The following is a 23,474-nucleotide window of genomic DNA, read 5'->3' on the forward strand; positions in this document are numbered from 1 at the left end:
AAAGCAATTAAGCGAAGAACTGAACTGAATTCTTGTTGTTAATATTGATATTTTATTTTTATTCAAATATCAACAAATATTAAGCTTTTTATGTAGTATTTGGTAATACTCAAAATACCAAACTTGCTTAGACGCTTAGTACAGGTTCTTATATGGTATATACGAGAAACTATAAAGTGAAACAAAAAATATAAGTGTAACAACAACAATATATACAACAAAATGCCTAGTCCATATGAAGAAGAACGTGTCTGGGAGGGAACAAACCAACAATATGAAGTAAGTTTACAGTGTGCGATACGCTTCTTTACTCCTATTTACTTTTATTTGCATGTACATGTTTCCAATTGAGACCAAGTATGTTAATAAAATTCTATTGATAGGATGAAGGAACTGAAGATGTTATTGATAATCCTGAAGAAGTACTACAAGAATGCCTTGAAAAATTTAAAACCCCTGACTATATTATGGAACCCGGAATATTCGGACAATTAAAGAGATACTTTCAAGCCGGTGGGAACCCAGAACAGGTTATTGAACAGCTCTCAATAAATTACAATGCTGTCGCTCAAATGGCTAATTTACTCGCCGAGTGGCTTATTTTAGGAGGTATGCAAAGATTTACAATTTTACATTATTTAGATATATTTACAATATCAAGGTATAAACTTCTGTTTACTTCTGTAAGTAATAAATTACACCTTGCATTCCCACCTTTGTTCTTGTTATAAACAGCCAATATATTCTTACAATATGTGATTATAATATAAGCTTACCTTTACTTGTTACTGACCTTTTAAGATAAAGGCAATAGTAGTCCTGTGACTATCAGAATATGTGATATTTCAGTCCTCTTTTTTGTTTATAGAGGGATCTTAAATCGTGTAGCATAAAACATAGTTGATAAGTAAACAATTCTAGAGTATAATTTCTTAATCAAACAAATCTTGAGTATAGTCAATAGTCTTTTGTGGATAGTCTTACATACTGAGCTAAATATATTTGTTGGAATGAGGTAAATCTCTCTCGCTCACCGTCTCAGAGTACTCGGTCTACTGTGGGCATCAGTGGTCAATGTTGGCACAAGTAAACACAATTAATGATATCGCCAATTTATTATGACACAGGAATCACTTAACAGAAAGGTAAGGCAGCACGGAACGTGGGATAGTTATTAGTTAACAGGGGGAAGACAAACTTCTTAGCATTCGATGATTTCACCATGCGGGTGCCGAGTCCTTCGTGTGGCAGAGGGAGTAACTCAGAGCAGTGCCTAAGACTTGCGACTTAGGTGTAGGTTTAAGGAAGCCCCTTTTTGAGATGTACATCAATTCTCACCTTCACTGCTCGAGTTGTCCGCCCTGCCTAGCCAAATTATAGATCGTAATATGATATGTAACAATTAGTTCATTTGCAAAAATTAATTATTGAAAGAGTCTAAGTTAAGCTACTAGCAGGATACAACAAGTGCATCATGACGCATTCGTGACAGTTCCTTATGTGAATGTGGCTTGGAAGAAGGATCTATCGATCATTTGTTTTTTAATTGTCTGACATTAACTGTATCACTATTGTCATTTGTCAAAAACGGACCGTCTCTGGACTTATACATTTTCAGTACTTGTCATTGGCAAAATCATCGGCGAAAAGCTGATGGAGCCATAGTCTTTAAAGAAGAAGAAGAAGAAGTGCATCATGTCAAGCCAGAGCCAAGACTGCCTTAGCCGCAGTTGCACCGTTCATTTTATACATTCAGAATAACTCGAGTAATATAATGAGTGAAGGTAGGTGACTATCTTCTTCTTCTTTTATTTTTGGCATACGATCGCCATTAGCGACATTCTGCCAGTGTCAAGTATAAGTTATTATAAAAGATAAAATAATATTGATAAAATCGAGAGTTCCATCATCTAATCCACATTCACAGAGAGAGGAATCTTTTATTCTAGGTTTATGAAGAAAAACAGGGGAACTGCAGTGACCTATACGAACTCTACATAACATTGATACAGTAATTTTAGATAATTTTTTGAATTTAGAGGACCATGGCTTCCTGGGTATTCCTGGTTAAATTGAAGCATAAAACCTACCTTTTGTTCTGCTAGATAATTCCCACTTTTTTTGTCAGACCCGATAGATATCTTTCGTGGGATAATTTAGTAGGTCATATATTTGATTTTTAAAGTATTTTTTGTCATAGCAATGATTAGCTGCCTGTTTAGCTAGTGAATCTGCACATTCATGGCCTTTAATACCCGAGTGCCCGGGAATCCATGCAAGTGTTATATTTAAATTTTTATTGACGCTTCTAAGAAGGGAGGATTTGATATCTAAAATGATGGAGCTATAGAATTCGTTATAAAGAGAAGTGTTTGAAAGAGATTCTAAGGCACTCCTTGAGTCCGAGAAAATGACCGAATCTTTAATATTGTGACTCTCAATAAAGAGACATGCCTCTAAAATGCCAATATATTCCCCTGTGAAGACGGAGGACTGTTGTGGACACTGATATATAGCAACCCTATCTTAAAGTTTTGATAATATACACCAACGCCAGTGGGCCCACAGTCAGTCCGTTTAGATGCGTCTTTAAAAAAATAATGATTTTTACTCCATCTTTTAGCAACTCCAGCTACAAAGATAAAATTAGCATTGGGAGATTCTTTTACAATTTCAATACTAAGCAAGACTTTCAATACTAAGTAAGGATATTCATAAATTGGAAGCTTATGAAATTGATTAATAGGAGCTTCTTGTTTAATGTTTATTAATTTCCTGTAGCTAATGATAAAATACGGGATGGGTTTCGTGCGCCAATAACTAGAAGTGTTAATCAGGTGGTCTAATATTCTAAGTTTATTGATAAGCGGATGATTAGTGAAGGAGTTGACTCTCATTAGAAATCTGTCTGCGAGGAATTGAAGTCTAATTTATAAGGGTGGTTCACCATATTCCACCCGAAGAGCGTTAATGGGAGAAGACCTCATGCATCCCATAATGTGGCGCAAAGCTTTTGCCTGTAGTGAATCAAGATATTGGTATTTGATTTGTTACTCGGTTCAATGAGAAAGATACCGTAGTCAAAAAGGCTTCTGATATTGGCATTGTATAATTTTTTTTGTGTAAAAGGATGCACGCCTGAGAGAGCTTTAACTGTCTTTAAGTTTTGTTCACTTTTTTTTAATTATATAATCTATGTGCTAACTACCAGATAATTTATCATGCAAAATGACACCTAAAAACCTCACACTGTTATTTTTTGGTATAGCGACGCCATCAATTACAACATTAATTTGGGGTGAGATTTTTTTTCTGGAAAATACCACCACACTGCTTTTTGGAGCAGATAAGTGGAGACCTCTTTGTTTCAGCCAATCAGATAAGGAGTCTAAAGAAATTAGGACTAGAAGGACTAGGTCATCGACATATTGTAATATTTGGCAATTCTTGGTGTGCGAAGTTCTACCTCCCTACACATTAAAAGGTTGCCTATGACCTGAACTATCTTGTCGGGAATGTTCAGCTGTTGTAACGTGTACCTGAGCACCGCAAGAAGGTCATTGTCATATGCTGAGGTGATATCCAGGAATGATAGGACTATACGGAGATCTGAGATAAAAAGGCTCAGACTAGCTGCAGTACTGAAGCCCTTACGAAATCCAAACTGGCAATGAGGTAGAAGAAAGAGTATTGCTCTCTACAAACTAAGCGATTTTTTATAAGGTGTTGGAAAACTTTACAGAAGGTAGATGAGAGGGCAATGGGGCAATAAATGTTGGCGTTGTCGGGGGACTTTCCAGGCTTTAGCACTGGAATAATAATCTAAGTTTTCCATTCATTGGGAACATAACCTATATCAAATAAATTATTAATCAGATTCAAGAAATATTGTAAAAAGGCAGGACCCGCCTTTACCAGGAAGGAGTATGGAAAACGATCGACTCCCGGAGCAGAATCTTTTACGTGGGTATGGACGGCTTTGAGTTCTGACATTGACAAGGAATTTGTAATATGGGAAGTGGAAGGGGATGAAGAAGTAAGGTGTGGGATTTCTAATTCAGAGGGAACGAAAGGGGGAGCGATTTTATCGAAGAAGTCTGAAGCCACATTGTGGCATATAGAGTGGCAGACTCGGGAGGGGTTAGTATCGGAACGAAACCGATTAATCTGTCTCCACACTACACTAGCATTGGTGTTGGGGGATAAGGATGAACAAAATTGTCGCCAACTATGAAATTTCTTTTTACGGAATAATCGTTTGGACTTGGCTACCGCTTTTCGGTACTTACGGTTACAGTTAGTACTTCGGTACAAGTTTTCAATTGTCATGGAGGTGACAAAAGCTTTTTCAGCTAATTTCCTAGCCTTTATCATTGTTTTACATTCGCTATCCCACCAGGGAGGAGAAGATAGTTTATGCTTAGCAGAATTTTTCAGTAATATACTACAATTAGCGGCGTCAGATATGGATTTTGTGAGTTGTTTATAATATAAATATTTCTTTTACAAGAAGATCTCAATAGTTTCGTTGATTATTGCCATAATAATAATCTCTTCCTTAACATAAACAAGTGCTTTGCAATAACATACACTCGTAAAAAAATCCCATCCATAAAAATTATAAGTTATGCGATAATGTTTTGTCAAAAGTTAATGAAATCCAGAATCTTGGCGTTATTTTAAATTCTAAATTAAGTTACATATCTCATATTGAAAATATTTTAAATAAGACATATACATTTTCAGGTTTCATTTTGCGTGTAGGTAAACCATTTAAAAGTGCTTTCACCTATAAAATTCTATATAATAGCTATGTTCGTAGTCGTTTAGAATTTGCCAGCTGCGTCTGGAATCCTTATCAAAAAGTACATATAGAGAAAATAGAGAGATTGGAAAAAAAATTTCTTAAGTCGTTAGAGTTTCGAGTTGGCAATAGTTATATAGATTATAGTAATTCATTAAAAGTACACAAGCTGTCAGGCCTTGCTGAAAGGCGAGACTGTAACGATGCAATTTATCTATTTAAGATTCTGAATAATATGGTTGATGCCCCTTTCTTGCTTTCTAATATCTACTTCCGCATTTCTCGCAGGCAAGCAAGAAGTGTCCGCAAAAAGAATTTGTTTACAATACCTAAAAGTAGGGCACGCTACACCGCCAATAGTTTCATACGAAGTACATATATTTGGTATGAGTAAAAAAATCTTTAAAAGAGATCTAATTAGAGCATTGAATGAATAAAATATTTTCTTCTTTTAAAAATGTAACAATCTAGCGGTACAAGTTTCATATTTTAATTTTTTTATTTTGTATGGTAATTCAGGGAACTATAGGTTTAAAATTATTATCATTTATGTATTTTTTTTACATTGTGTACAACTGTTTGTTCCTAAATAAAAGAAAGAAAAAAAAATAACAAGTGGCTAGATTAGCCACGTTAATTTCGGGTAAAGATTTGACACTTTCTTCTAAAATATTTTTATACAAGTCCCATTTGGCACTTGAGACTCGGTATTTTAGCAAAGGAGGTAAATCATAATGTGTGTATCTAGATGGATGTACAATTTCAATGGGGAAATGATCACTTCCATATGTGCTGGTTAATATGTTGTTCAGGCTTAAGCCAAGTTTCTGCGATTGATAAGGGAAGGGAGTAATTTATTAGAGAGATATATTAGTTCATGTTTCCCAGCGTTCTATTGTAGAAACTTGAGTGGTTCCATTTTTGTTGTTTAAAATTGATATTATAGTAAATGCAACGTGGTCAGGTAGAGAATAATTGTTTATTAGGAGTTCCGTAATTGTAGCAGAATCGTCATATGAGTTAGTCGAGTCTGTCGGTAAAGCGTATCCATTTTCGGATTGAGGAATACTAAATTCTTTTAGAAAGGCCAGATGAGCTTGTTTGTCATATCCTGGAGTTATAATGGGTCTTGACTTAGGGTTAGAGAATACGGTTTTTTTGTAGGATGTAGTAGATGGATGAGTGATCGACTTTGAGGGAATTAAATATGGTAAAGAAGGGGAAGGGAAAGCTTTGGATACATCTGCGTACGATTTGTAAGATGCGGGGAAACTCTTGGCGACTTCTACATAAGATATGTTCTTCTCCGCCATGACGCATTTAATCTCGGTTTGTCTTATAAATTCAGGACATTTTTTTATTGGTTGAGAAATGGCATCTGGAGCAAAAAATACAAAATGAATCACCTTTCGATACGGAGCAACTATCGCCTGAGTGGTTTTGACCACATTTAAAGCAGCGCTGTTGGGATCGACACTGCATTTTAGTGTGACCAAAACGACAGCAATTAAAATATTGCACGGTTGGATATTTATATAATTCTACATTTAATGCTGTTTAGCAACAGTAAATTCGAGTAGGAAAAACTTGACCGTCAAATGTTAGGATTATCGATTGAGTCGGTTGCCATTCAAGGCGTCGGTTGTCATCCACCCGTTGACCATATTTTTTTTGTTTATTCTGCGAGCCTTAATACCTTTACCTATTCCAGACGGGACTTTTAGGTTTTCAATGATTTCCTCGGGAAACCATTCCGTTGGAATGTCTCGCACGACACCCATACGAGTAATGTTTTATGTGGGTATAGAAGCAGCATATCCATGTCCAGTAACTGAGGGACTAGTAACAAAATTATTTGCATTTTCTGCGCTGCTAAATTCTATACACTATTGCGACCTACTCGTTTAACTCCATACCGAAGAATGCCTGAGAATGGCGTGCGTTCTAAAAATTGGCCGAATTTAATGGGGTGTAATGTGGTACCAGATGAGGGATATCTTTCCAAACGGGAAACATGAACTAAAAAAGGACGAATATTAGATTCAGTATATTTTCAGTATATTAGTGATTCAATAATCGTTTTGCCTTTTTTGTTTGTTCGGGATTTCTTTAGTAGACCCTTCATTTGAAGTTGGTCGCTTCCGTGACAAATTTTCAACTGCATTAAAGTCACTTAAAGAAGCTGTTAATATCGGCGTATAAGAAAAACCCGATGTAAGCGTTGACAGTAATTTAATGTTTGGGGGTAGTTGAATATCCGGCGAATCGGATGGTTTATTTCCATCTATGCTTTAAATAACTATAATATTAAATACAAACTTACCAATACATTAACAGAACACAACACAAAATAGATAAATCCTAATACTATAACAAACAACAAAATAAAAATACTTTAAAATTAGAAAAGAAGAAAGAAAAAAAAACAACTATCCCGCTTGAAACTTTGAAGTAGAATCCAAAACAAAACAAAATAAATAAAAAATCTAGGTGACTATCGATCGTTAGGTGGCGTGCTCGGTGCATCTGTTGTTTATAAATTCCTTGCTAATTACGTACGAAAGCGCAAGTGCTTACATATTCATATTGTTATTTATTTAAGGATCTTTGTTTATATTTAAAAGTTTTATGTATTCTGATTATTTAAATAAAATGGCTTATAATCAAATAATCTATATAGTGTACCAGTTGATTGGAGTGATTTCTCAGTTGTTTCGTAAACTGTAGTAATGAAAGATTTTGATTGTAATCAATATTAATGACATACTATGGTAAATTGGCAGTATCTTGTTTAGTATTTATGATTTTAATTACATATTCTACATCAAGCATTTGTACCACATGTAAGGGTTATTAGTCTAAGAATAATAATGTACAATATATTCTTGTTTTTATTCTCTTCCCTTTTATTTTGTATAGGTCCATATATTCCCAATTTCTATCTGATTTTATGATGGGGTTTTGAACAATGCAAATTTCATTATAAAATGATCAAATTATTTTATATTAAGTTCACATTTTTTGTTATATTTTGTTTATCAGGAGTCAAAGTAACAGAAGTACAGGCTATGGTGGAAAATCATTTAAAAGATATGATTCTGAAAACATTTGATCCTAAAAAAGCTGATACTATTTTCACAGAAGAGGGTGAAGTGAGTATCATAAAAATCATGCTTTGTATTAAACTAATCATTTACAATCATTTCTAATAAAGGTTTATTTTTGTAGACTCCAGCTTGGCTCACCGAGATGATAGAGCATCCGACTTGGAGATCTTTGATCTACAGATTAGCTGAAGAATACCCTGATTGTCTTATGTTAAACTTTACTATTAAAGTAAGTAAATTATTTTACCTAAAATTATTGTTTGCAAAATATTACACATTAAGTTGTACTATTCTTTTGCTTAATTCTAAATATATAAATATTAAATAAACCCTTCACACTCAACGGCCCCCTCTAGGATTTACTCCTGTGTTGGGCGTTCAGAAAAGCACAGAATACACAAGTACAAATGGCCCGAGAATGGCAAAGAGTGGGTTGTGACTTTTGCGCTAATATATTGTTGTATGTCAAAAAAGTTATATATAGCAAGATGTCAAGTGAGTTGTACATACAATACAAACAGTAATCATTTTTTCCAGTTAATCTCTGATGCTGGTTTTCAAGGAGAAATTACAAGTATATCAACAGCAGCTCAGCAGATTGAAGTATTTTCTCGTGTTCTAAAATCAGCCATAGTTGGATTTCTACAAAGCTCAGACGATTGGCAGAACAGTGTTACAGAATGTGCTGTATGTTCCCATTATTTATCTTATTATTTTTACTAATGTAGTTCGTTAAAGATTATTTTGAGTACTTTCTGATTCTTAATAAGTCTTGCTAGTACTTTGAATTATTGAACTATGTATGTGATCATCATTGCTGCATCAATATATCAGAGCAGTTTTATTCACACAAAAAATTAGTGAATTAACAAATGACTTGCTAAATATATTTTAATAATTATTCATTTCTTATAAAAATATTCAACAAAGGAAGATTGTCATTTGAATATTCAATTATTACTTTAAGCTTTTAATTGTATATTCTAAACAATGTTTATAATGTACAATCGAATCAATTAAAGACTATGTTTCACAGAAAATGGTTTGTCACGGAGCACATACGTATGTATACAGCCAGGTTATTGTTCATATACTCTCTCAAGAACCAAGAGGAGGAGCGATTATGAAAAGACTTAGTCAAGAAATAACCAGATGTGCACAGCAAAGGTAGTAGAGATAGTGTTTTGGGTTTGATTCATCATAAAAAATAAATATAATGTATTAAAAAAAATTCAAAATCCAAAACTACACACCTCCACCCACTCCTTTAAAACTATTGTTTGCAGCTTTAGCTAGCAGGTCCGTCTAGTACCGTGTTCAGGAACTAATAATCGATCATACAACGATAATAAGTTGGATTAGTTGATTTCGTTCTTGCAGATAATCACAGTTGCTGTGTGTTTACGGCAGAAAAAAATATAGCCACCCCCGCTCTTCCCGTGGGTGTCGTAAGAGGCGAGTAAGGGATAACACAGTTCCACTACCTTGGAACTTATAAAGCAGACTGATGGCGGGATAACCATCCAACGCTCACTTACTCACTTCAGCCTATCGCAGTCCACTGCTGGACATAGGCCTCCACAAATTCCATCCAACTGCTGGCTTTGAAATACACAGGCTGAAGACAGGCAGCAGCGTCTTCGGTGCGATAAAGCCAGCCCTGCAGTCGCCAACCCGCCTGCCTGCCTAGCGTGGTGACTGTGGGTACCACATAAATTCACGCCATTTTTGGCGCGAACTTGTGGAGACCCATGTTCAGCAGTAGACTGCGTGAAGTGATGATGATTATGAAGTGATGATAATCACAGACGGCTGATTCTTTATTATTATGATAAAAACGTAAAAAATTTATTGTAAAAAGTTCAAGAATTTTTCAGCCTTATTCAATAGCTTCTTAGTTAATAGTTTCCTGACATAATAATAAAAAACAGTTTATTTCGTCAAGTGGTTCTCGCGCTATTTTGCTACATCCAAAACTTTGACGTCCAACATAATATTTTTTTTAATTATTTCTTTTTAACCGACTTCCAAAAAAGGAGGAGGTTCTCAATTCGACTGTATATTTTTTTTTCTGTATGTTACATCAGAACTTTTGACCGGGTGGACCGATTTCGACAATTTTTTTTTTTTTTTAATCGAAAGGTGGTTTGTGTCAATTGGTCCCATTTAAATTTATTTGAGATCTAACAACTACTTTTCGAGTTATATCTAATAATGCGTTTTTACTTGACGCTTTTTTCGTCGACCTACGTTGTATTATACCGCATAACTTTCTACTGGATGTACCGATTTTGATAATTCTTTTTTTGTTGGAAAGGGGATATCCCTAGTTTGGTATCATGATAAGGAAACCAGGATCTGATGATGGGATCCCAAAGAAATCGAGGGAAACTCTCGAAAATCCGCAATAATTTTTTACTGGGTGTACCGATTTTGATAATTTTTAATTTTCTTGTGATCACATATAAATTTTATCGAGATCTGATAACTACTTTTTGAGTAATCTTTGATAACGCGTAGTTGCTTGACTATTTTTTCGTCGATCTACGTTGTATTACTCTTCGATGTCATTGAAGTCGGTTTTTTTTCGTTTGCGAGCAAACACAATTATTACTATATTGATACTATTCGAAAAAGACTTTATACGATATTGAATTTGTAGCTTGATGTGTATTCTGTATAAATGTGTTTATTTTACAGCTTCCGTTTCCCGTATTTTTCATTTTGTGCGAGTAATTGATATAACTTATTTTAACTTTATTTATTTTGTATTACTTTACAGTGGTCACGATGTAACTCCGATCACACTAGCTCTAACGCCCGGCGAATCTTGGCGTAGTGCTCGCACTGCACTAGCAGCAATGTTATCGAGAGGTGCTTTAAACCCAGCTGATATTACGGTGCTCTTTCGAGCATACACACAGTCTGAGCCACCTCCAGTTCACTTACTAAGGATACCACATTTTTTAGGTATAAGTATCTAAGCTTACTGTCTGCATTGTGTTACCTGCCTTTAAGCTACTTTTGCACAGAGCGTTTTTTATAAAAACCCTTTTTATATTGTAATCATAAACTACTTATATGTATTAATACATAAATATCTTTAAGATATACATAGTCTTGCCCTAAATATTATTACAAATAATAAAACATTTTTCTATTACATGTAACATTTATTACTATTAGTGTTTTAATCTAATACATTGATATAAAACCATTAAAAATATATAAAGCTTATTCTAAATGGTCTCTATTGACTACAATACAGTCCTTTAAACGTTGAGGTCAGTTATCAATAGAAGCAGGCACTCTTTCTATGGGAAAATTCTTCACTGCCAATCGTATGGACTATTTTAGGGACTGCAAATTATCATGGCATTTAGAGCAAGCCATACTCTCTTTTTTTTGATATCGCAGGGTAGCCCATTTACGCCTGATATCCAGGATGCCCGGGTTGGCATTCCTAGACCGTACTCCCGACTTCTTGTCGGCTTCAGCACATGGGGGTGCACTACCGACCAAAACCCCTGCGGGAGCCTTCAGCCGCTTTAATTGGAGGGTGCTGGATCTGCAGGCAACAGGATCCCTCCAGCGACAGGCTGGCCTCGGCGAAAAGACCAGACTTCTCCTCCATGGGGACTGTCCGGCTCACCTCTGAACAATCCCGACGACGCCATGTCTAGCAGGACCGGGTTCCCATCCCGGCCCGACACGAACACAGGGGCGTTACTGGAGGCGCATTAAGTAGCACCTCCTACGCACCTCCGTTCGTCGCCTGCGGACGGAGGCCTCGTCGGCGGCCCCCTCTCTCACCCGCTCGTCGTTCTCCTTCTGGGACATTACTGTCTCGCAGAAGGAGACCATCGCCTTCCAAGACTCGTCGTCGCCAAGCATCACAGTGACAAGTCCCCTCCGAGGACTGTCGTCAGATCGCGACGTAGCGCCGCCCATCTCGGGCACACCTCGAGGGTGTGCTTGGCAGAGGCCACCGCCGCGCCACAATCGTGACATCCAGTCGTCGGCTCCCTTTGGGCCGTCCGACACAAGTATTCACCAAAGCAGCCGTGCCCGGTGAGAACTTGCTTCAGACGGAAGGTGAGGGGTTTGCGCTTACGGCGCATCCACCGCTCAAGGACCGGGCGCAAGGCAGCCGTTACGCGTGTGCCATACGGCTGCTCCGCCAGGTCCTCCCCCCACCTCCGCATTAATGCTTATTGCCCCATCCGACGCACCCGTAGGATCCCGCCCAACGTGGGATTCTCGCCGAGAGCCCTCCAACCCGAGACGTATGAGTAGGTCTTGGCAAGGACCTCCGCCACGAGTTCCCACGGGGGGTCGCTGGCTAGAGCAGTAGCTGCAGCCCACGATACTGTTCGGTACCCCCGGATCACCCTCACCGCGATGATCCTCTGCGCAGACCGCAGCGCGGCCTTATGCCTCGCAGTGAGTACACCGTACGTCGCCATACTTCGGCAGACTCCGGAATATATCTGCCTGCAGGCGGCGCTGCGGTCCGAGGTTCGGGAAAGTCATACTCTCTAAAACTAACCATAAATCATAATCCAGCGGATTAACATCGGGACTAGATGACGGCCAGTCTTTAGCTCTGATGAAGTCCGAAACTTTGGGTTTTTAACCAAGCGTATGGAGTTTTAAAAATTGTACTTGGCTCCATACCTACTTTGTGTAATGCAATCGCAGCAATTCGGTGCTCGTTATCACCCCACTCCTTTGTCATATCACAAAATATTTTACGATGTATTGGCGCGAAAATGAAAAAACAATGAAAAATCATATAAAAATGACAGATACCAAATTCAAATTTAATATTTTGTTTGTTTTTATCGCTTCAGACTGTAATATCACACTACTGGGCATAGGCCTCTTTCCCCATGTAGGAGAATGATCAGAGCTTAATCCACCACGCTGCTCCAATGCGGGTTGGCGGATATATTCCCTACTATGAGTAACGATCGCTATCAGGTGTACATGATAACAACCGGGACCGACGGCTTAACGTGCTCTCCGAGGCACGGTGGGGAGACCAACAAGAACTGCACAAACACCCAGATCACGACAAACACCTATATGTAACCTATATATACATATTACACACAGAATCGGGTGGAAATCGAACTCACAAATCCGGAATAGAAAGCAGAGTCAGTACAAACTACGCCAACAGGCTAGTCAATTTAAATGGATAATTTTTAATTTTTAGAACTACTTGTTGACTCCTTGTTTAAATTGGGCAGTAAACTTAATCCAGAACATAAATCGAAGTATATGTATCTTTTGGCGTATGCTGCGAGTGTATGCGAAGGCGTTACTCCCGGTAAACCAGTTAAGGATGAACTAAAAGCTACTGTGCAAGCTATTGAAAAAATCCATGCTGTCTGCAGCAGCTCAGCTAGCTCTAGCGAATTGATTTCAGAATTGCCATCCCTCTATCATTGTATAAGGTATGCTTATATTATAAATTTATACATGAATTATTATTAGTGACTGAGAATATTATATAATTATGTTTTATATTTGATTGTCTTTTAATATTAATATTTATGGTCTCAACAAAAATACAATAGAGATTTTGCATGCTTTAAAAAAAATTCTCATATTATGTATTTTATCACAGGTTTCCTGTAGTTGGAATGGGTGTTCTGGTGTGGGTAGAATGTGTAGTAACAGAAAAATCATATTTTAAGCTGTGTACTGAACATTGTCCCGTTCATTTGGCATTGCTGGATGAAGTTGCCTCTTGTCATCCACTGCTACACCACAGACTGCTAAAGTTACTTGTTCAGTTGTTTGAATCTCCCCAAGATGAACTAGAAATTTTGGTACAGGTATGTAATTTTGAAATCTAAAATTGATGTTATTTTATTATTTCTAAAAATATAAAGTCTAATTTTGTTTTGAAATTTTCAGTTAGAATTGAGAAAAATGCTTTTAGACCGCATGGTTAATTTACTAAGTCGCGGTTGTGTGGTACCCGTACTGCAATATATAAAACATTGTTGGCAACGTGGTGACACTGACATTTCGCTTATTAGATATTTTATAACAGAGGTATGGAACATTATTATTATTATTGTATAAATTAATTTTTATTATATCATATAAGACGTTGTGACAGATGACTCACTTGTCTCAAATTAGTGTGTTCTTTGAACAAAATATCAAACGTTTAACAATAACCCCGAACCGAAGCTAATATCAAGTTCTAAAATAAATCTCAAAGATTTCCATAGCAGGACTCAAACGGACATTATTTAACTAATTACACTAGGACAGACACATGATTTATTTACAACTTAATTTTATTTATTTCAAAATATTTACACATAATTGTGTTTGCTCGCAAACGAAAAAAAACCGACTTCAATTACATCGACAAGTAATACAACGTAGATCGACAAAAAAATAGTCAAGCAACTACGCGTTATCAAAGATTACTCAAAAAGTAGTTATCAGATCTCGATAAAATTTATATGTGACCACATGATAAACATCAGCTTTCGATTAAATTAAAAATTATCAAAATCGGTACACCCAGTAAAAAGTTATTGCGGATTTTCGAGAGTTTCCCTCGATTTCTCTAGGATCCTATGATCAGATCCTGGTTTCCTTATCATGGTACTAAACTAGGGATATCCCCTTTCCAACAAAGAAAGAATTATTAAAATCGGTACATCCAGTAGAAAGTTATGCGGTATAATACAACGTAGGTCGACGAAAAAAGCGTCAAGTAAAAACGCATTATTAGATATAACTCGAAATGTAGTTGTTAGATCTCAAATAAATTTAAATAGGACCAATTGACACACCACCTTTCGATTAAAACAAAATTTGTCGAAATCGGTCTACCCGGTCAAAAGTTCTGATGTACCATACATAAAATAATAAATTTACTTAGTACAAAGTAATTCGTATTTTGATTTAGTTAATCAGAAATGATTAAATAAATATTTTATAATTTTGAAGTCGGTGCCAAGTAAAACAATAACTAATAACTCATAAGTTGTATTCAGTTTTCTTTCATAATTTGTTTCATTGACTATTAGGTTGAATACTCTTATTATTCTGTTATTGTTTTGACATATCTAATAATATTTTTTGTACTTGTTTGTTGTGTGTGTGTTGTTTGTATTTGTTATTGTAGCCAGGTTGTTGTAGTATTTACTTGGCACCAACTTCAAAATTATAAAATATTTATTTAATCATTTCTGATTAACTAAATCAAAATACGAATTACTTTGTACTAATTAAATTTATTTTTCACTTTTTAGTTTCCTTTTTGAAGTCGGTTTTTTTTTTTGTTAAAAATTATTTTATTTTACAATTTTTAGTGATGGGTAGACCTAATAAGGATGCTTTTTCTCTTATGTCGGGGGTTCGGAAACATACACAATACACAAGCACAAATACCCAGATCATGACAAACATCTATATGGCCAATACAAAAGTCTGTCGTGCGCGGGGATTGAACCCACTAACGCTAGCACAACAGCCGGTGCTGTGACCGCTGCGCTAACGCGTCGACATACTATGAGTAAAGTTCGCTATCAGGTGTACGTAATAACAACCGGGACTGACAGCCTAGCGTGTTCTCCGAGGCTAGGTTGGGACAACCACAAGGATTAACAACTAAACCGAAAATAACTATTTGAATAAACATAAATATCCACTCCGAGCTGGAATAGAACTCGCGACCGTCGGTGTTTAGGCGCCGCCGACACGGCACATGCACCATTATATCAAAGCGGTCGTCAAACAGCAAAAGGTAACTGCTGTAAATTGTTGAGAAATTCCCTCGAGTGTTTATAGGCTCCATCATCAAACCTGGTCCTGCGACACAGACGATTACACAGCAGGTAATTGCTATAAATCGTTGAAAAGTTCCCTCGACTATCTTTCGTCTCCATCATCAGACTTTAATGGCACTTGTAACTCATATAGGTGCAAAGTTCTCATCAATAGAAACAAATTAAGTTCAAACAGCAGGTAATTGCTATAAGTCGTTGAAGAGTACCCTCGACTATCTTTTGTCTCCATCATCAGACTGAAATGGCACTTATAACTCATATATATGCAAAGTTCTCATCGATAGAAACGAATTAAGTTCAAACAGCAGGTAATTGCTATAAATCGTTAAAGAGTTCCCTCGACTAACTTTTGTCTCCATCATCAGAATGTAATGGCACTTGTAACTCATATAGGTGCAAAGTTCTCATCAATAGAAACGAATTAAGTTCAAACAGCAGGTAATTGCTATAAGTCGTTGAAGAGTACCCTCGACTATCTTTCGTCTCCATCATCAGACTGAAATGACACTTATAACTCATATATATGCAAAGTTCTCATCAATAGAAACGAATTAAGTTCAAACAGCAGGTAATTGCTATAAATCGTTAAAGAGTTCCCTCGACTAACTTTTGTCTCCATCATCAGACTGTAATGGCACTTATAACTCATATAGGTGCAAAGTTCTCATCAATAGAAACGAATTAAGTTCAAACAGCAGGTAATTGCTATAAGTCGTTGAAGAGTACCCTCGACTATCTTTCGTCTCCATCATCAGACTGAAATGACACTTATAACTCATATATATGCAAAGTTCTCATCAATAGAAACGAATTAAGTTCAAACAGCAGGTAATTGCTATAAATCGTTAAAGAGTTCCCTCGACTAACTTTTGTCTCCATCATCAGACTGTAATGGCACTTATAACTCATATATATGCAAAGTTCTCATCAATAGAAACGAATTAAGTTCAAACAGCAGGTAATTGCTATAAATCGTTAAAGAGTTCCCTCGACTAACTTTTGTCTCCATCATCAGACTGTAATGGCACTTATAACTCATACAGGTGCAAAGTTCTCATCAATAAAAACGAATTAAGTTCAAACAGCGGGTAATTGCTATAAATTGTTGAAGAGTTCCCTCGACTATCTTTCTTCTCCATCATCATATTAACTCCAGACCTTTATTAAATAGTAGTGCTTTATAGTACTTAATGAAAACATGATGAAATTTACTAGTCACCCTTACGATTTTTGAAAGTTTCCCTCGATTTCTCTGGGATCCCATCATCAGATCCTGGTTTCCTTATCATGGTACCAAACTATGAATATCTCCTTTCCAACAAAAAAAGAATTATCAAAATCGGTTCATAAACGAAGAAGTTATCTCCGAACATACATAAAAACATATATATATATATATATATATATATATATATATATATATATATATATATATATATATACGGTCGAATTGAGTAACCTCCTCCTTTTTCGGAAGTCGGTTAAAAAATGTACAGTAGGGACTAAACACCAACATTGACAAACATTGAACATTTTTGGGACGGGGAATATCACAGGGAAGAATGTCATATATAGGACGGAGGAGTTTGGGACAGGAAAAAAGGATGTGAGAAACCGTGACAACAGATGAACAGGTGTACACGCATGACCAAGACGTAAGCGACATATGCTGGATGTGACCCAGCGACTAGCATGTCTATGAAGAGAAAACCAAGGGCGTCTTGGGATGTCCAAGTCCTGGAATTTGTCCAAGATAAATTCCAGGACTTGTCCATATGGATTTTGGCTAGGGAACGGAGGTCTTGGCGGGAGTTTTTGTCGTGATCACGAATACCAGTTTGGATTGCAGCTTTAGCACATGAATCCGCTGTCTCATTGTCTACAATGCCAGAATGCCTGGAATCCAGACGAGCAGAATATGCAGACCCTTTTGACTGCAAGAGATCAAAGCCTCTCTAATCTTAAAAACAATAGAAACTTTCAATTTTTTACGAAAGGGATTTTCCTTAATAGCTAAGAGACAACTTATTGAGTCAGTAAAGATAACCGTCGGTCCTAAGTTATGGTCTCCCATAACTTAGGACCGACCGAGTGCAAAGAGGGTGGCTTCCAGTTTAGCAACAGCTTCACCAGAAAACACAGATGTTTCAGGGGGACTTTTAAATTGGAGGATGATTTTAAATTTAGGAATCCAGCAGGCAGCACCGACACAGCTGGACGGGGAAAGTTTTGATGCATCAGTATATATGATGATGATTTAACCAATTTTGATTAAGAATTTCTTGAAATTTTAACTTTATACCAGAATCTCCTTTCTTCAGACCCAAATCTGTGACGACAGGAACATTGTAGGTAAGGGCTTTGAAGGAAGTAGAGAATAAGGGATTGATACGAAAGGTTGAGAGAGGAGTTGGGAGGTTTGAAAATTTGGTGTAGCTGATTAAAATGTTGGAACGTGACCAGTTTGGGTTGCAGAGCAGAGGATGGGACAACTATAATGATTTTGTGACAAAACGATCGCTTAAAAATTGTCTTCTGATTTGCAAAGGAGGGTCAACTCAATCTGTAGGGCATTAGTAGACGACGATTTCATGGCACCTAGAATAATCCGTAGGCTTTTATATTGGATTTTATCTAACTTTTGTGATAGCGACTTACTAATAGGGTCTAAAACAAACAGACAATAATCCATATGGCTACGTACAAGGGCATGATAAATTAATTTTAAGCAGTAGGGATGTGCACCCCACCATACACCTGATACTGCTCTTAATACATTAAATGATTTTTCACACTTTTTGGGAATATATTCTATGTGGGAAAATCCGTTCAAATTGTTGTCGAGTGTTATACCAAGAAATTTTGCCTTGTCCACTAGGTTGATGCGCTCACCCTCATAAAACAAATCAAAGACAGGGGCTACTCTTTTTCTGGTAAAGGTTAAATCCTGGCATTTTTTATCGATAATGATAAACCGTTGTCACACAGCCACTGACCTAGACAATGTAAAGCAGAGTTGAGTCAAAAAGATAAATTTTCTTCTGAATCTGAACTATAATACAAAACTTTGTCGTCTGCATACTGCAGAACGTTACAAAAGTTATCAACAGACATATCGAGATCATGTGTATAAATACTATAGAGCAAGGGACTGAGGACAGAGACCCTTCCAGATAAATCTGGGAGGAAGCACAAATAGTGGATATCTCACAGATATTGTTCTGCAAGATAGTATACTACATATAAAATGAACCATTCTTGGCGGAATACTCAGCTGTAGTATTGGAAGAAGGACACTATCGTATGCAGACGCTATGTCCAGAAAAATGCCTACAAGATAATCTCCCTTAGCAAAAGCTAATCGAATGTCTGTTGAGAGTAAACTTAAACTATCAGTTGTGCTGAAACCCTTGCCAAATTGGGAGGGAGACAGAATGTTTCTACTTTCCACTATCCATTCTGGGCGATTTTTCAAAAGGTGCTCAGTAACTATTGCCAGAGTAGACGATAAAGCAATAGGACGATAAGAATTAGGGGATTTATTGTCTAGGGGATTTTTACCTTGTTTCAATATAGGAATAATAATTTGAGACTTCTATGATTGCGGGACGACTCCTGTCATAAACAAGGTTTTAATTATGTTTAGGTAACAATGATTTGCTTTACCATTTAAATTTTGGATGAAAAAGATTGATGGAATGCCATCTTACCCAGATGTTGAATCTTTCAATCCATTCAGAGCACACTGAAGCTCAGAAAAAGAAAAGGGGGCATCCATTTCATCCGAGATAGATGCTGGCATTGAAGTAAAGATGCTGTCCTCACAAGGGACAAATGGAAGGGCGAGTTTGTCTGCAAAATCATTAAGCCATACAGAAGGGTCATTAGAGGATAGGCTGTGGCCGAGGTTAGGGAGCGGCGAAATTTTTTAAGTTGATTCCAAACTAGACGGGGAGGAGAGCGAGGAGTAAGGGATTCACAGAAACGCATCCAACCAAATTTTTTCTTTTTTGAAACCAAGCGTTTAAACTTGGCATCCAATTTTTGATACCTAATAAAGTTTTCAGGGCACATGCTCAGAGAGTATGCCTTTTCTGCTTCCGATCTTAGTTCAGCCAGACGCTTGCAATCCTCATCCCACCAGGGGGTGGAGCAAACGTGTTTTTGAGAGGTGCTTTTTAGGTAAATAGATATTAGCAGAATTTAAAAGAAAAAGATCATAACAAATCAAAATATTTCCATCATCTTGAGAAACAGGGATGGTGTCAATCATGTTATCAACAGATTCGGCATAAGGGGAGAAATCAGCAATATTCAATTTAAATTTAAGAATAGGGATAGGATAAGAAGACAGGGAAGGTCGTAGCGCATAGCAAGGATAATGGGAAAGTGATCACTGCCAAAAGTGGATGGGAGGACTTTCCAGGACAACATAGAAGCTAGGGGAGGGGAGGCTAAGGAAAGGTCTACAGCAGATTTGGGGTTCTGATTAGCATAAACTCTCGGAGTTGGTGAACCATCATTGAGAATGCAAAAGTTGTATTCGTCAAAGATGTCCAACAAGAGAGCGAAACCATCAGTAAGATGGGATCCCCAGGAGGTGTGATGAGAGTTAAAATCTCTCATAACAAGGGCTAGGAAGAGAAGAAAAGATAGAACGGAGTTCAGGGATAAGGGAAGGACTAAGGTGAGGAATATACAGAAATAAAAATGAAATGTCACAGGATCTAACAGCAACAGCATTGATGTGCTGGCTGGAAGAGGAGATGGGGATTTGGGAAAAGGGGGACATTACTTTGTAGCTGAGACTCAGTGATACTTTTTCGACTACCCTCATATTTCATCAAATTTAATCTGACAGAAACTTCAACAACACTGTTTACTGCTTACTGTTTACACTTAAATTTTTTCTTTAGCCAATGTTGCTAATCTAATAAAAATAAACTAGTATAGCAGGCTTTCCACAGAAGCCTTATTTAGCCTAAATCAAATAGAGAAAAATATTCCGATGTTCTCTACAACTCATATGTTGACCAATCAAATGAGTCTGGTAACTTGCTAGAAGCAATTGTACTGGAAGACACCCCTTAACACCCTTCTCCCCCATCAAAGGCAATGAATGCCAATATCTAATAGCAGCAAAAAAACTGTAGTTCTCCCCCCAAAGCTCGAAAACCATCACGAAAAACAGTTTCACCACTTTAACCTTGGACCTAATGGACGAATAATGGGCTACTAATCATCCCAAACCAAGTAAACCTCAGCCTATCATTTTCAATGCTATTGAGGATATCACTGAGCTGTCGAAGCTAATTCAAACTGTTACCAGTAAAGAAGATTTCAGTTGCTTCGGTCAGATTCGGTCAGAAGAATTAGTAAAAACCTACTCCACATTCTCGACAACATAATAAAAAGTAGCCTATGTCCTTTCTTAGACTCTAAACTATCTGTGTATCAAATTTCATTTAAATCGGTTCAGTAGTGGTGGCGGTGACAGAGTTACTTTCGCATTTATAATATTTGTAAGGATTGATACTTATAGTTGATCGTAGGCTCCGAGTACAATATTATTATTATATATAATATTTGATTTTTGTGTATTTTCCAGTGTACTTTATAATAAAAACCATACTCTGACAGGTACTTGATGCAATAGCACCGCCATACACTCCAGAGTTTGTTCAACTAGTATTACCCATGGTTGAAAATGAAGAAATAACAGGAACTATGAGGGCTGAAGGCGAAAACGATCCCGTTTCAGAATTTATAGGTAACATATATTTAATTTATGATAAAATGGAACAAAAACAATTATATTTTAATCAATTTATTCTAAACATGGTCTTTAAAATGTATCATTTATCTGTCTGTATATTCCGGCTCGTATCTGATATGGGTGGACCAATTTTAACAAGAAGTTCAAGTTCCGGATAATTTGATTGGCAGTTTGCGGGTTTGATTCCCGCTCGGGATGGATATTTGAATCTAGAAAAAATCCTTTCCGGTTTGCACTTCTGTGGTTGTCACCACCGTACCTCGGAGAGCACATTAAGCTGTCGGTCCTGATTGTTATCATAAATACCTGATAACAATCATTACTCATAATAGGGAATGTATCCGCTAACCCGCAATGGAGCAGCGAGGTAAACTCAAATCCTTCTCCTACGTGGAGAAAGAGGATAGGACTATTGGGCATAGGCCCGATAGTGAGATCAGACTAAATTGAAACTTATGTTTTTTCTTTTTTTTTCAGTTCACTGCAAGGCGCATTATGTAGTAGTGTGAAACATGATTAAACATTTTTTAGTAGAAATTTACTATGCAGATAATAATATGTTAAATAAATGTTTTGATAAAAAAATCTCCATTTTAATTTTTTGCGAATTTTAAATATTTTTGTTATTCATCATCACTACATAGTATAAAACAAAGTCGCTTTCTCTGTCCCTGCACATGTATGTACGCTTAAATCTTTAAAACTACGCAACGGATTTTGATACGGTTCTTTTTAATAGATAGATTGATTCAAGAGGAAGGTTTATATGTATAATAACATCCATTAAATAGTGGAGAAATACTGTTATTTTTGAGTTTTCTAATGTTATGTCGTAAATAATTATTATTTTTTCGCTTAAATTGCAAACGCAGGCTGAACCCTACGAGATTTATCAAAATATTGTACTAAGTATTGTACACATTAAAAAGGTCTACAGAAAACTCCGCTATGGTGTATGTCTATCTCTTATGGATATCCCACAATAACATTTTTTTGTCATTTACTTTTACACAAATAATGGCTAATTTTCAAAACGATTTTAACCAATACAGCATTAATCCTTATCTAATTAAATACCTTAAATACATTTTTGATTTAATATAGATCTATATGGCCCTTTACAGCATAGAGCAACACGGAGGGGAGTGGCCATTGCGTTTGTTACCGATACAAAACTTTCTGTCATTTTTTGCGGGGGGAAATTACACACATGCACACTTTATCTAATTCCCACACAAAAATAATCGTCTGTCACTACGAAACTCACACATACTAAATTAAAATCACACTTACATTTTTCACACACACATAGATACATTCTATGTCCTTACAGTATAATGACACGCCGCAACTACACTGAAAAGTTGCTCACAGCCATGGTTGTAATAACTGTCGATATGCATTATCGATAAATTCAACTACTCGGTTAGGGAAATAATGTTTTTAAAGTGATACAAAGGTAAGATATTATTATAAAAATAGACTTAAGTTATTATATACTACAAATCAAACATCTTCATGTAAAATAAACGATTATAAAGAGTAAAGATTTGATTGTTTGTTTGTTAGCATTGAATAGGCTCCGAAACTATTGGACCGATTCAAAAAATTATTTCATCGTTGAAAAGCTACACTATCCTTGTCGATGTTGTCCAAAAGTGTCGCGACAGCATATGTCTAACTATTATAATTATGTCACAATACGTTTGGTGCAACGTTGTTGTACCAAACAATGCCAGTCTACAATAAACGATTTAAAATTAACCCACATTTTGAGGAGTTGATGATGTACACTGTGATGTCAACGAATCAGGAATAGGGAGCGTAGCACTAATGGCATCATAAGATGATAGCCTGTCATCTGCTAGATTGAATGATTTGTTGATGACTCTGAAAGGATGGATTTAACATTGATTTTAATTTTCAAAGTTGACAAATCTAAGTTTCGTTTCACTACTATG

The 23,474-nt window shown here is 36.5% G+C and overlaps 1 protein-coding gene across 1 annotated transcript; it reads left to right on the plus strand.

Moving 5' to 3' along the window:
* Nucleotides 1-207: 207 nt before the first annotated feature.
* LOC123656470 (negative elongation factor D) lies at nucleotides 208-22,099 on the plus strand. The gene is made up of 12 exons (XM_045592152.1): nucleotides 208-279; nucleotides 384-609; nucleotides 7,847-7,956; nucleotides 8,033-8,140; nucleotides 8,449-8,598; nucleotides 8,948-9,078; nucleotides 10,694-10,881; nucleotides 13,133-13,373; nucleotides 13,547-13,757; nucleotides 13,840-13,980; nucleotides 21,378-21,507; nucleotides 21,991-22,099. The coding sequence occupies exons 1-12, from the start codon at nucleotides 223-225 to the stop codon at nucleotides 22,020-22,022; spliced, it is 1,725 nt and encodes a 574-aa protein (XP_045448108.1). The 5' UTR covers nucleotides 208-222; the 3' UTR covers nucleotides 22,023-22,099.
* The last annotated feature ends 1,375 nt before the right edge of the window (nucleotides 22,100-23,474 follow it).

The sequence above is a fragment of the Melitaea cinxia genome, chromosome 1 (genome assembly GCF_905220565.1).
Source record: "Melitaea cinxia chromosome 1, ilMelCinx1.1, whole genome shotgun sequence".
Lineage (NCBI taxonomy): Eukaryota > Metazoa > Arthropoda > Insecta > Lepidoptera > Nymphalidae > Melitaea > Melitaea cinxia.

Excerpts from the sequence above, each read along its gene's own strand:
- LOC123656470 (XM_045592152.1), top strand. The coding sequence starts at position 223 with ATGCCTAGTCCATATGAAGAAGAACGTGTCTGGGAGGGAACAAACCAA. Across the intron at positions 9,079-10,693 it reads ACCAGATGTGCACAGCAAAG|TGGTCACGATGTAACTCCGA; the intron begins GTAGTAGAGATA and ends ATTACTTTACAG. Across the intron at positions 13,981-21,377 it reads TTAGATATTTTATAACAGAG|GTACTTGATGCAATAGCACC; the intron begins GTATGGAACATT and ends ATACTCTGACAG.